General features: G+C 46.1%; 1 protein-coding gene across 15 annotated transcripts in view; it reads left to right on the plus strand.

The window, feature by feature from the left end:
• The window catches only part of plekha6 (pleckstrin homology domain containing, family A member 6), a 65,580-nt gene that overhangs the window by 5,094 nt on the left and 47,986 nt on the right, over window positions 1–12,500 (plus strand). For 3 of the 15 annotated variants that reach the window (XM_061041757.1, XM_061041755.1, XM_061041761.1), the window contains exon 1: window positions 9,284–9,637. In XM_061041757.1, the coding sequence (XP_060897740.1) occupies window positions 9,606–9,637 (32 nt within the window). In that variant the 5' untranslated portion in view covers window positions 9,284–9,605. Of the gene's footprint in view, window positions 1–5,057; window positions 5,201–9,277; window positions 9,638–12,500 lie in introns of those variants that run through there. The other 12 variants (XM_061041754.1, XM_061041752.1, XM_061041763.1 and 9 more) reach the window with 8 other exon arrangements.

Raw genomic sequence — 12,500 nt, forward strand, 5'->3', positions numbered from 1 at the left:
TGCCCAGCTCATCCCTCAGCATCCATATCATCTGTGTGGTCCACTCACTGATGGAGGAGTTGGAGGAGGTGGGGGTTTGGAGGAGGTAGAGGAGGTGGGGTTTTGGAGGAGGTGGAGGTGGTGGTTGGGTTTCAGCGAAGGAGGTGGGTTTTTTGTGGGTGGACTAAGGGGTGCAGATGGTAGAGTTGGCAGAGTTGTCTCTCTCCCTGTGTGCACATACGGTCAGCAGCTTCATTAGCACACGGAGACAAAGAGACTCTGTGGAGACGTCTGTTCTGATGCCAGTCCTCAGTTTATCCCTCAGTGTGTCTCTCAGTGTGTCCATAGTACATTTAGAGCCTGTAGGTACCACGTGCATCCCTGATAACTGTAGGCTCTACCTCCCATAGTACATTTAAAGACCGTAGGTACCACGAGCAGGCCTGATAACTGAATGCTCTACCTCCCATAGTACATTTAGAGACCGTAGGTTCCACGAGCAGAAAACACACATTCTTCTCTAACCTGAATCTCAGCTATATAGCTGACGATCTCATCATATCACACCTTGTCTCTGACAGTTATTAGGGTTTGACGCTGTATAATCTGACGTTCTCCTGCAGTCTCCGTTATATCTACACTCTGTCATGGTCGGAATTCGTCCACAACAGCGTCAGCACCAAGCTGTTACTGACAATGTTTTTTTAATAAGCTCTGACAGGAAAACTCTACAGTCATCAGGAAATTTAAATAATTCAGATCCTGACCACCCCCACCCTGCATACTGCTGCTGCTGCTGTGAGTGTGTGTGTGTGTGTGTGTGTGTGTGTGTGTGTGTGTGTGTGTGTGTGTGTGTGTGTGTGTCTGTGTGAGGATGTAGAGGGATGGAGTCAGGGCTGGTGATCATCCTCTGAATGAGCATGCAGAATTCAAACAGCTGCTGACAGTAGAAACTACATTACCCAGAATTCCAGAATACCCAGAAATGAGGCTATGCTAATGCTACTGCACATTCAGGCACAGAACACAAAGTGCCTCTTAGATAAAGGTGTGTTGAACATTTAATGTCCTACAGTACAGATCAGTTTCAACTGAATGCATCGCTTACATCTGCATTATTCTCTCAGCTTTGGCTTCCACTGAGAGTCCAAACTCATTTTAACGTCCATGTTTTTGTTTATAAAGCCCTTCATCATCAGGCTCCTGTTTATATCTGTGACCTGCTACATCCCTACATCACCTGTAGACCCCCGAGGTCCTCTGATCCGGGTCGACTTGTGGTCCCTCGTGTCAGACTGAAAACTAAAGAGGACTTTGAGTTTGTGACTCTGGCTCTGTGGACCTCTTTATCTTCTACTGATGCTTTTCATGTTTGAATATAAAATACCCAACCATTCTTTAAGACAGAGTCCATATCTTTCTCCTTCAAAATGAAATAAAGACTTCTCCTAAAGTAAAGCTGCGCCATCGTCCCCTCTGGGCCTCCATACATGTGTGGTGGTGACTGTGTCTGCAGAGTCCTCTGACTGGATTTTACTGTTCTGCTTTGTTCTGGTTGACTCGGGACGTTTCTGGGCTGTTGCAGTGTAGCTACAAGCAGTAAACATACACACTACATTCTGCAGGGGCCATGAGCCCAGGATGAGGGGCCCAGTTTGAAGGGTTTTTTTTACAAACTGTAACATTTCTGCTTTGATGCGTGAACTCTGAGAACACTTGGGAAATGATGAGACGTTAGCATTAGCATGCAGCATCACAGATCCTTTAATTCTGAGGGTCACTGAGACAGGAGCAGGTTGTTTACATTGAGTCTGCTGGAGATGATGTCAGTCTGTGTGACGACTCAGTGACATCATACAATGATGACAATCACCTCATTCATGCTGCATCGTCATGGCAACATAAAAATGCTTTAAACAGACAAACAATAATCACATAATATTAATCAATCTATACATTAACAAACAATTAGAAATAAATAATATGTGTGTGTGTTAGCAGCTGCTTATAAATCTGCAGAGTCATTATGTCAACAGTCCACTGCCCCCTCCCCCCTCCCTCACCCCTCCCTCACCCATCAACCTCTCTCCACCCTGTTATATAACCCTGACACAAACACACACGCACACACACATAGATGCGCGCGCGCGCTCGTGTGTGTGTGTGTGTGTGTGTGTGTGTGTGTGTGTGTGTAATCCTCTGCAGCAGCTCATCAGACAGAAACACAAACAGACAGATTACAGAGTGAAGCTGCAGTCTGACCCACGATGTTCTGCAGAGTGTGTGTCTGTGTGTGTGTGAGTGTGTGTGTGTGTGTGTGTGTGTGTGTGTGTGTGTGTGTGTGTGTGTGTGTGTGTGTGTGTACTGCTGTGTTGAAGGTCTCTATCGCCCCCTGCAGGCCTGGATCCATGTACCATCTCTGGTGTGTTTGCTGTTCATGAACTCTTGGAAGCTTTTTGCAGCACTTTAGTTTCACGTGGCATTCAGGCTCATCGGGATATCAAAAGATTAAACTTTGATATGAATCTTGAAGTACATCGAATGATATTGAAACCACGGCAACAACAAAACAGTCCTCGACACCAACATCTGGTCATTTATTGTTTTCAGTATAAATAACTGCAGCAAGTCCTGCACAGCATTGTTGAGGTATCATGAATGAAACAGATGTTTCTATAGAGCTTCAGTAAGCGCAGAGTAAGCAAACATGACCTCCTTATTGGCTGTTTATAATATTTGTATCTTAGCTTTGTCCCATGGAGCATTCTGAGATGTTCTTCTTCTCTGAAGCTGCAGCCTGTTTGAGTAGCATCACAGATAAATGTTCATGCCAGCAGACACATATTATGGTCTGTAATCACTCCTCTCTCTCTCCTCTCTCTCTCTCTCTGTGAGGGATTAAATCTGCTCGCTAATTGGATCTCAAACTAAATGTAATCTGCTGACCCTAGGTCACGCATGTTGCTATACTTATTAGCCCCACACACACACAGACACACATAGACACACGCACACACACACACACACACACACACACACACACACACAAACATGCACAAAGACACACACACACACACACACACACACACACACACACACACAGTTGGTTGGTTGGTTGTTTGTTTGGTTGGTTGGTTGTTTAGTTGACTGATTCGTTTATTGGTTGGTTGATTGGTTGGTTAGTGGATTGACCATTGGTTGGTTGGTTGGTTGTTTCGTTGGTTGGTTGGTTGGTTGGTTGATTGACTGATTGATTAGTTGGTTGGTTGTTTTGTTGGTTGGTTGGTTGGTTGGTTGATTGACTGATTGATTAGTTGGTTGGTTGTTTTGTTGGTTGGTTGGTTGTTTCGATCTTTGGTTGTTTGGTTGGTTATTTTGATGTTTGGATGTTTGGTTGGGTGGTTGGTTGGTTGGTTAGTTGGTTGGTTGTTTGGTTGGTTGGTTGGTTGGTTGGTTGTTTGGTTGGTTGGTTTTGGTTGGTTGGTTGATTAGTTGTTTGTTTGACTGATTAGTTGGTTGATTGGTTGGTTGGTTGTTTGGTTGTTTGTTTGTTTGTTTGGTTGTTGGTTGTTTGGTTGGTTGTTTGGTTGGTTGTTTGGTTGGTTGTTTGGTTGGTTGGTTGGTTGGTTGGTTGGTTAGTTGGTTGTTTGGTTGGTTGTTTGGTTGGTTGGTTGTTTGGTTGGTTGGTTGGTTGTTTGGTTGTTTGGTTGTTTGATTGGTTGGTTGTTTGGTTGGTTGGTTGGTTGGTTGTTTGGTTGTTTGGTTGGTTGTTTGATTGGTTGGTTGTTTGGTTGGTTGTTTGGTTGGTTGTTTGGTTGGTTAGTCGGTTGGTTGGTTGGTTGGTTGGTTGGTTGGTTGTTTGGTTGTTTGGTTGGTTGTTTGGTTGGTTGGTTGGTTGGTTGGTTGGTTGGTTGTTTGGTTGTTTGGTTGGTTGTTTGATTGGTTGGTTGTTTGGTTGGTTGGTTGTTTGGTTGGTTGGTTGGTTGTTTGGTTGTTTGGTTGGATGGTTGTTTGGTTGTTTGGTTGATTGGTTGGTTGTTTGGTTGGTTCTTTGGTTGGTTGGTTGTTTGGTTGTTTGGTTGTTTGGTTGGTTGTTTGATTGGTTGGTTGTTTGGTTGGTTGGTTGTTTGGTTGTTTGGTTGTTTGGTTGTTTGGTTGGATGGTTGTTTGGTTGTTTGGTTGATTGGTTGGTTGTTTGGTTGGTTCTTTGGTTGGTTGGTTGTTTGGTTGGTTCTTTGGTTGTTTGGTTGTTTGGTTGGTGTCAGAGTCGATGCTGTTAGCCAGCCTGAACATGTTTTTTATCAGAGGTTGATTCACAGAGTCTCTTCAGTCTTTCTGCAGCTGTTTAGTAGGCGGAGCAGTTTAGAATTTTAAGTGACACATTTATGTTTATCATTAAGGAGATGATGGATTATTTATAATAATAATAGATTTAACGCATAAAGCTTATTAAGGGACTTAAGGATGCTTTACATGGTGGTCTTTATAACACAAGAGCACATCTCAGCAGAACGGAGATTACTGACGTGATTCCTGCACCCTGTCAGGGCTTCATGGACTCCCTGTGTGCGGAGGAGAATCTCAATCTTTCTCCTTTAACCAGAAGTGAAGCGATATTTCTCTGAGCCGCTGGTTTGTTTCTGTTTTCACTTTTTCACTCTGGACGTCAGCCATGAGAGCTCCACACACACGTTCAGTGAGGGTGGAGGAGACGCTGGACTTTCTGCTCCACCCGGTCGGCTCCAACCTGACCAAAACACAACAGAGCGAGAGAGAGAGAAAGAGAGAGAGAGAGGGAAAGAGAGAGAAAGAGAGAGAAAGAGAGAGAGATGGAAAGAGAGAGAAAGTAAGAGAGAAGGAAAGAGAGAAATAGAGAGAAAGGGAAAGAGAGAGAGAGGGAAAGAGAGGGAAAGCGAGGGAAAGAGAGAGGAAGGGTGAAAGGTGAGGCCTGAATGAATGAAGGAGAGGAGAGAAAGGGAGGGAGGAGGAGGAGGAGGAGGAGGGGGTGACTGTTTCTGGAGCCAAGGAGGTTTCATATTTCTCTTTTCTTTCGATTCTCTCTCTCTCTCTCTCTGCAGATCGACTCTTCCCGGCCGAGCCCCGGCACGTCGTAGGCGTCAGTTCCCGTCAGGAAGTGTGAGGAGGGAGAGGAGACACACAAAGAAGAAGAAGAAGAAGAAGAAGAAAAGGAGTAAACAGAGGGAGAGGATGGTGGAGGGAGGTAAGCTCTGCTGCATGTGCTCTTTATTCAAACACAGAGGAGGAGGAGGAGGAGGAGGAAGAGGAGAGAGAGGAGGAGGAAGAGGAGGAAGAGGAGGAGGAAGAGGAGAGAGAGGAGGAAGAGGAGAGAGGAGGAGGAGAGGAGCAGAGAGGAGGAGGAGGAGGAGGACCTTCATCTGCTCTCTCTTTGTGTGCACTGTGTGTGTTTTGTGAGGACTAAATAGAGGCATGTCTGAGGGGTGTGACCACACAGAGCTGTTTCTGTGTGTGTGTGTGTGTGTGTGTGTGTGTGTGTGTGTGTGTGTGTGTGTGTGTGTGTGTGTGTGTGTGTGTGTGTGTGTGTAAACCATGTAAACAGCTTATTGTTTACTCAGTTATGTAAAGAGAAATGTTTTACAGTGCAGTGTGTCGTTATGTTTACTGATCAGTTTGAACTTTGTCTTCATGTTTTCACTCCACAGAGAGTTAAAGTCAGACTTCTATAACTTTAGTAAAAACTTTATTTTATAGATAAAACAACATCTATCTCTTATAGACGGCTCTGTTTGTGGCTGGCTATGACTCAGTGCGTCTCATTTCTCAATCTAAAGGTTCTGATCCCCAGCTCCTTCACTCACATGTTGATGTGTCCTGTGGCAAGACTCTGAACCCTTTACTGGAAGATATGAGATTAACATCAGCGTGTGAATGTGTATGAATGGATGAGTTAATACTGATGGACTCTTTACGCAGCAGCCTCTACCATCAGTGTATGAATGTGTATGAATGGATGAGTTAATACTGATGGACTCTTTACTCAGCGGCCTCTACCATCAGTGTGTGAATGTGTATGAATGGATGAGTTAATACTGATGGACTCTTTACGCAGCAGCCTCTACCATCAGTGTGTGAATGTGTATGAATGGATGAGTTAATACTGATGGACTCTTTACGCAGCAGCCTCTACCATCAGTGTGTGAATGTGTATGAAATGATGAGTTAATACTGATCGTCTCTTTACGCAGCGGCCTCTACCATCAGTGTGTGAATGTGTATGAATGGATGAGTTAATACTGATGGACTCTTTACGCAGCAGCCTCTACCATCAGTGTGTGAATGTGTATGAATGGATGAGTTAATACCAACGGACTGTGTGTTGTGTGTGTGTGTGGTCAGTGAGCACGCTGAAAACAGCAGATCTCTGGATTGCTTCCACATCTCTCCTTGTTTAAATTCTTCTCATTATTCTGCCTCACACACTGCAGGGAGGAAGAGAGGGTGGGGGAAGAAATTTGGAGGGAAAACATGCTGAATGCAGAATACGTACACACACACTCATTTTGTATGCACACACACACACACACACACACACACACACACACACACACACACACACACACAAACTGCAGAGCGACTTTGCGTAGCTGCAAAGTACAAAGTGTTGAAAATGTTTGGTCAAATAATTTCTCATGTGTTTGAGCTGATGATGCTGCAGAGCCTCTTTTTTTTTACTGACAGAGAAGTCTGAAACGTTCTCATGAAAAGCATCGATGTGACGGCATCAGATTCACTGTTTCATAGAGGAGCTGTGGTGTGTGTGTTTCCTGGTCTATTCACCAGGGGGCGTCATGGCTCCATGCTCTGTAGGAAAACAGAAAGTGTGTTTGAGCTGCCAGCTGGGCCAGACGTCTGCTGCCTGTTTGTCCCGCTGGGAGGTTATGAAACAGGACAGCAGGTGAGTTAACAGAGAAGCTGCTGGAGCCGCAGGACCGGAGGGTGTTCAGGTGTGTTCAGGTGAGACTAAAGGACAGGAGGGTGTTCAGGTGAGACTAAAGGACATGAGGGTGTTCAGGTGTGTTCAAGTGAGACAGGACAGGAGGGTGTTCAGGTGAGACTAAAGGACATGAGGGTGTTCAGGTGTGTTCAGGTGAGACAGGACAGGAGGGTGTTCAGGTGAGACTAAAGGACATGAGGGTGTTCAGGCGTGTTCAGGTGAGACTAAAGGACCGGAGGGTGTTCAGGTGTGTTCAGGTGAGACTAAAGGACAGGAGGGTGTTCAGGTGTGTTCAGGTGAGACTAAAGGACAGGAGGGTGTTCAGGTGTGTTCAGGTGAGACTAAAGGACCGGAGGGTGTTCAGGTGTGTTCAGGTGAGACAGGACAGGAGGGTGTTCAGGCATGTTCAGGTGAAACAGGACAGGAGGGTGTTCAGGTGTGTTCAGGTGAGACAGGACAGGAGGGTGTTCAGGTGAGACTAAAGGACAGGAGGGTGTTCAGGTGTGTTCAGGTGAGACTAAAGGACCAGAGGGTGTTCAGGTGTGTTCAGGTGAGACTAAAGGACCGGAGGGTGTTCAGGTGTGTTCAGGTGAGACTAAAGGACAGGAGGGTGTTCAGGTGTGTTCAGGTGAGACTAAAGGACTGGTCTTATATACTCGTACATGCTCCACTACTCTCATGGACAGTCTCTCTTCCAATCAGATCACAGAGTCTGAACGAACAGTTTGTGTTATGAAAGTTGAGTAAATAAGAGATTCCAAGAACTCGTATTTTTGTTTACTCTGACAGAGTTCATGTTCCTCTTCTTATCAACGTTTACACCGAGCTGCACCCGGGTCTTTAAAAACACGCCGCTTATACCGGGTGAATAACCTCCGCTATCACTCGAACCCCCTAACCCTCATTAGAGACCCGAACCCCCTAACCCCCCTTAGAGTCTGAACCGCCAAACATGAAACTATATTAAAGATATAAACTATATTAAATATAAACTATATTAAATACATTAACTATTTTAAAGATATGATATATAATAATAAAGGTTGCGTTGATTGACAGACGGTCTCAGCATCTCTTCAATCTCTTACTGTAGAGGTGAACTTTAACGAGACGCTAATCCCCCGACTGTCCCTGAAGGCACCACGGTCTCTGTGTGAGTGTGTGAATGATTGACAGGAGAGCTGCACCAATCAGTGACCTGTGCTGCTCGAGCATCTTTCAAAACGGGAAACTGTTTCTTTAAAGAAGAATGCATAATGCATATTTGATGTGGCGTTTGAAAAGCTTGTCATAGCGATGGAGGCGGGGTCAGTGTATCAGATTCACAGGTATTGATCAGCTTGTTGTCGTAGCGATGGAGGCGGGGTCAGTGTATCAGATTCACAGGTATTGATCAGCTTGTTGTCGTAGCGATGGAGGCGTGGTCGGTGTATCAGTTTCACAGGTATTGATCAGCTGATGGATCTGACTCAGAGCTGATGTGGTCACTGTGATCAGTTACAGCAGTCTCACTCTGTCTCAGCGCTCGTTAGAGCTCAGAGAGATCAGACATGCTAACTGTCAAATCTCTGCTCAGGTTTTAAAGATTTCAAAACATCCCAGTGTTTATCAAAGGAAAGCTTTTTCTTCACAGACAAGTTAAACAGGGTTAAAGGTCAGGGACTGAATGGGCTGAGGTGACACCTAGCAGACAGCTAACAGGTCCCACCTGTCACTCAAAGAGGCCACGCCCCTAATTCTACATCACTTCAAGCCTGAATATAATGTAAGCATGTGAGTTGTATAAACATTCAGCCCGTACAGTTGAAGAGAGAAATGAGCTCTAGAGACCCGAACTGTTTTTATACCAGGCTGTAAACATGTTTATTTTAACATGGGGCTCTATGGGGACTGACTCACTGCAGGAGACAGACTCTAGTGGACACTGGAGGAACTGCAGCTGTAAAGTTGGACATTTTAACATGGGGCTCTATGGGGACTGACTCACTGCAGGAGACACTGGAGGAACTGCAGCTTTTTTGAAGGTTTCTATCTGTGGGCTGATTCATGAGAACACTAAGGTTTTCTAAAGACTGTGAGGAAACAGAATGCAACCCGAGTCAGATCATGAAGATAGGAGACTGGATGGAGAGATAGAGAGACGGGGTGAGGGGGCTGAGAGAGAGAGAGCGTTTGTCAGCAAATGTAATAAACAGAGAGAGAGAGACAGTGACAGAGACGGAGCGTAAATCACCCAGACCGAAGAGACCGAATCAGCTGAGAGCTGCAGTTCTCAACCTGAGAGAGGGAGAGAGATAGGGAGAGAGAGAGAGAGAGAGAGGGAGGAGGGGGAGACAGGTGGGGAAACAGAGAGAGTCAGTGTGAAGGAGAGAGGAGAGACCAGAGGTGTGCATCTCTCTCCTCGTCCATCTGTCCAGATACTCTCCTCCTCCTTTCACTCTCTGATCATCCCTCCTCCTTCTCTCTCCTCCATCAATCCATTTCTCCTCCATAAGTCTGTTCCTCCCCTCTCATCCCTCCATCTCTCCTCCATAAGTCCTTTCCTCGTTCCTCATTCTTCCATCTATCCTCCTTACATCCCTCCATCTCTCTCTCTCTCTCTGTCTGTACGTCCGGTCTCGGTGCTGCTGGTTCATGTTGGATCACGGGGAGGATGTTGAAGTTCCGTGTGGACAGGAGAGTCAGGTAGGTGGAGGGAGGGAGGGAGGAGGAGGAGACATGTAGGGCTGGTGATAGGAGAAGATGAGGAGCAGGAGGAGGAGGGCAGGAGGAGTGGACGGAGGGAGCTGGAGGTCAGAGATGACTGCATTGCAGTGCCAGCAGGAAACACAGGGAGCTGTAATCCCTGCTGTGTTTTATCTACACTGATGTACGTGTGTGTGTGTGTGTGTGTGTGTGTGTGTGTGTGTGTGTGTGTGTGTGTGTGTGTGTGTGTGTGTGTGTGTGTGTGTGTGTGTGTGTGTGTGTGTGTGTGTGTGTGTGTGTGTATTGTGTGTGTTTGTGTGTGTGTGTGTGTGTGTGTGTGTGTACATTGGTGCAGAGCTAAATCAGCAGCATGTAGTATTGATTGTGTCTGTGGTCTCTGTGGTTTGTTCAGGAAACATCAGCTGTCTGTGAGATTGTTTTTTTTCTCTTCATCTTTAGGAGATGGAGATTAATTAGTCTTTTCAGCTACCTGAGGAGGAGGACTTGTTGTTGGACATCAATGTTTGTTCTTTAGACTGCACAGTAGAAGTGTTTCTAGCTTCTCTGATTGAAGTTTCTTTCTATCTGCGTTGTTGGTAATGTCCAGCAGGTGGCGACTCCTCAGGTTGTTATGAGAAGACAGAGCACCTGATTCTCTAAGAAAGACAATGTCTCATATCTCCATAACTGGTTCCTCATGTTCTCCCTCTCTCTGCTCCGTCTCTGAATCTAACTCTCAAAGGATATAGCTCTGATGATCTTCAGACACAAATACAGTTAGCTCTTTTTTAGTGTGTGAGGTTGGAGAGAAGCTATCTGCAGCTTTCTCTGCACAGAGCTGCACTCTCACACTGATGGAGCTGCACTCTCACACTGATGGAGCTGCACTCTCACACTGACGGAGCTGCACTCTCACTGATGGAGCTGCACTCTTACATTGATGGAGCTGCACTCTCACACTGACGGAGCTGCACTCTCACTGATGGAGCTGCACTCTCACACTGACGGAGCTGCACTCTCACACTGACGGAGCTGCACTCTCACACTGACGGAGCTGCACTCTCACTGACGGAGCTGCACTCTCACATTGATGGAGCTGCACTCTCACACTGACGGAGCTGCACTCTCACTGATGGAGCTGCACTCTCACACTGACGGAGCTGCACTCTCACACTGACGGAGCTGCACTCTCACACTGACTGAGCTGCACTCTCACACTGACTGAGCTGCACTCTCACACTGACGGAGCTGCACTCTCACACTGACTGAGCTGCGCTCTCACACTGACGGAGCTGCACTCTCACATTGACGGAGCTGCACTCTCACACTGACTGAGCTGCACTCTCACTGATGGAGCTGCACTCTCACACTGATGGAGCTGCACTCTCACACTGACTGAGCTGCGCTCTCACATTGACGGAGCTGCACTCTCACACTGACTGAGCTGCACTCTCACTGATGGAGCTGCACTCTCACATTGATGGAGCTGCACTCTCACACTGACGGAGCTGCACTCTCACTGATGGAGCTGCACTCTCACACTGACGGAGCTGCACTTTCACACTCAGTTTGATAGCCTGCATCAGTAGGTCAAATTACCATGGTAACCTCCATCTATTATAAACAGGCTATGATGCTGTTCTTACTCCTTGGTGGAAACCGGAGCAGAAAATAACTGGAACTGTTTATATTAAACATCTGCTACAGCTGTGTGTATGTGTGTGTGTGTGTGTGTGTGTGTGTGTGTGTGTGTGTGTGTGTGTGTGTGTGTGTGTGTGTGTGTGTCCTGCAGCTGTCTCTATGTGGGTTTGTAGGTTATCACTGAGCAGAGAACACTGTCACGTGTGTGTGTGTGTGTGTGTGTGTGTGTGTGTGTGTGTGCAGGATGTTTCACACACAACACACAACACACACACACTCACACACACACACAGTTTGAACATCCATTTGATAAGACAGCTGTGAAACTTAAAGGTAAACTCCTGAACACTGTCTAACATGCAGTCAGCCGCCCGGTCCATCCGCTATAGTCAGAAAAGTCTGGCTATGCGCCTGATGGTGCCCACTCTAGATCTTGTAGTTCTCCTGGGTTCTTGTAGTTCTCCTGTGATCTTGTAGTTCTCCTGGGTTCTTGTAGTTCTCCTGGGTTCTTGTAGTTATCCTGGGTTCTTGTAGTTCTCTGTGATCTTGTAGTTCTCCTGTGATCTTGTAGTTCTCATGGGTTCTTGTAGTTCTCCTGGGTTCTTGTAGTTCTCTGTGATCTTGTAGTTCTCCTGTGATCTTGTAGTTCTCATGGGTTGTTTTAGTTCTCCTGTGATCTTGTAGTTCTCATGGGTTCTTGTAGTTCTCCTGGGTTCTTGTAGTTCTCTGTAATCTTGTAGTTCTCCTGTGATCTTGTAGTTCTCATGGGTTGTTGTAGTTCTCCTGTGATCTTGTAGTTCTCATTTGATCTTTCTAGTCGGAATGGGAAACGAGACATTGGTGTCAAAGCAGTGTGTGTGTGTGTGTGTGTGTGTGTGTGTGTGTGTGTGTGTGTGTGTGTGTGTGTGTGTGTGTGCGTGCGTGCGTGCGTGCGTGCGTGCGTGCGTGCGTGCGTGCGTGTGTGTGAGGCCTCATGCAAGACTTGGTCCAGCTGTGTGTGATTCCGCAGCCTGCAGGAGTTCAAGACTGAAGAGGGACAGCTGTAGCTCCTCAGGCATTAGCTGATGGTGTGATGATGTAATCAGTGACAGAGCAGAGTGTTTGATACGCATTATAAAGGATGAACGTGTTATTGTGTTATAATATATCAATATATAACTAACAATGATCATTTTAATATTTTTTAGTTCTATTCTTTAGTTTTTTAGTTCTCACTCTCAGG

Source organism: Labrus mixtus, chromosome 7 (genome assembly GCF_963584025.1).
Source record: "Labrus mixtus chromosome 7, fLabMix1.1, whole genome shotgun sequence".
In the NCBI taxonomy this organism is placed as follows: Eukaryota; Metazoa; Chordata; class Actinopteri; order Labriformes; family Labridae; genus Labrus; species Labrus mixtus.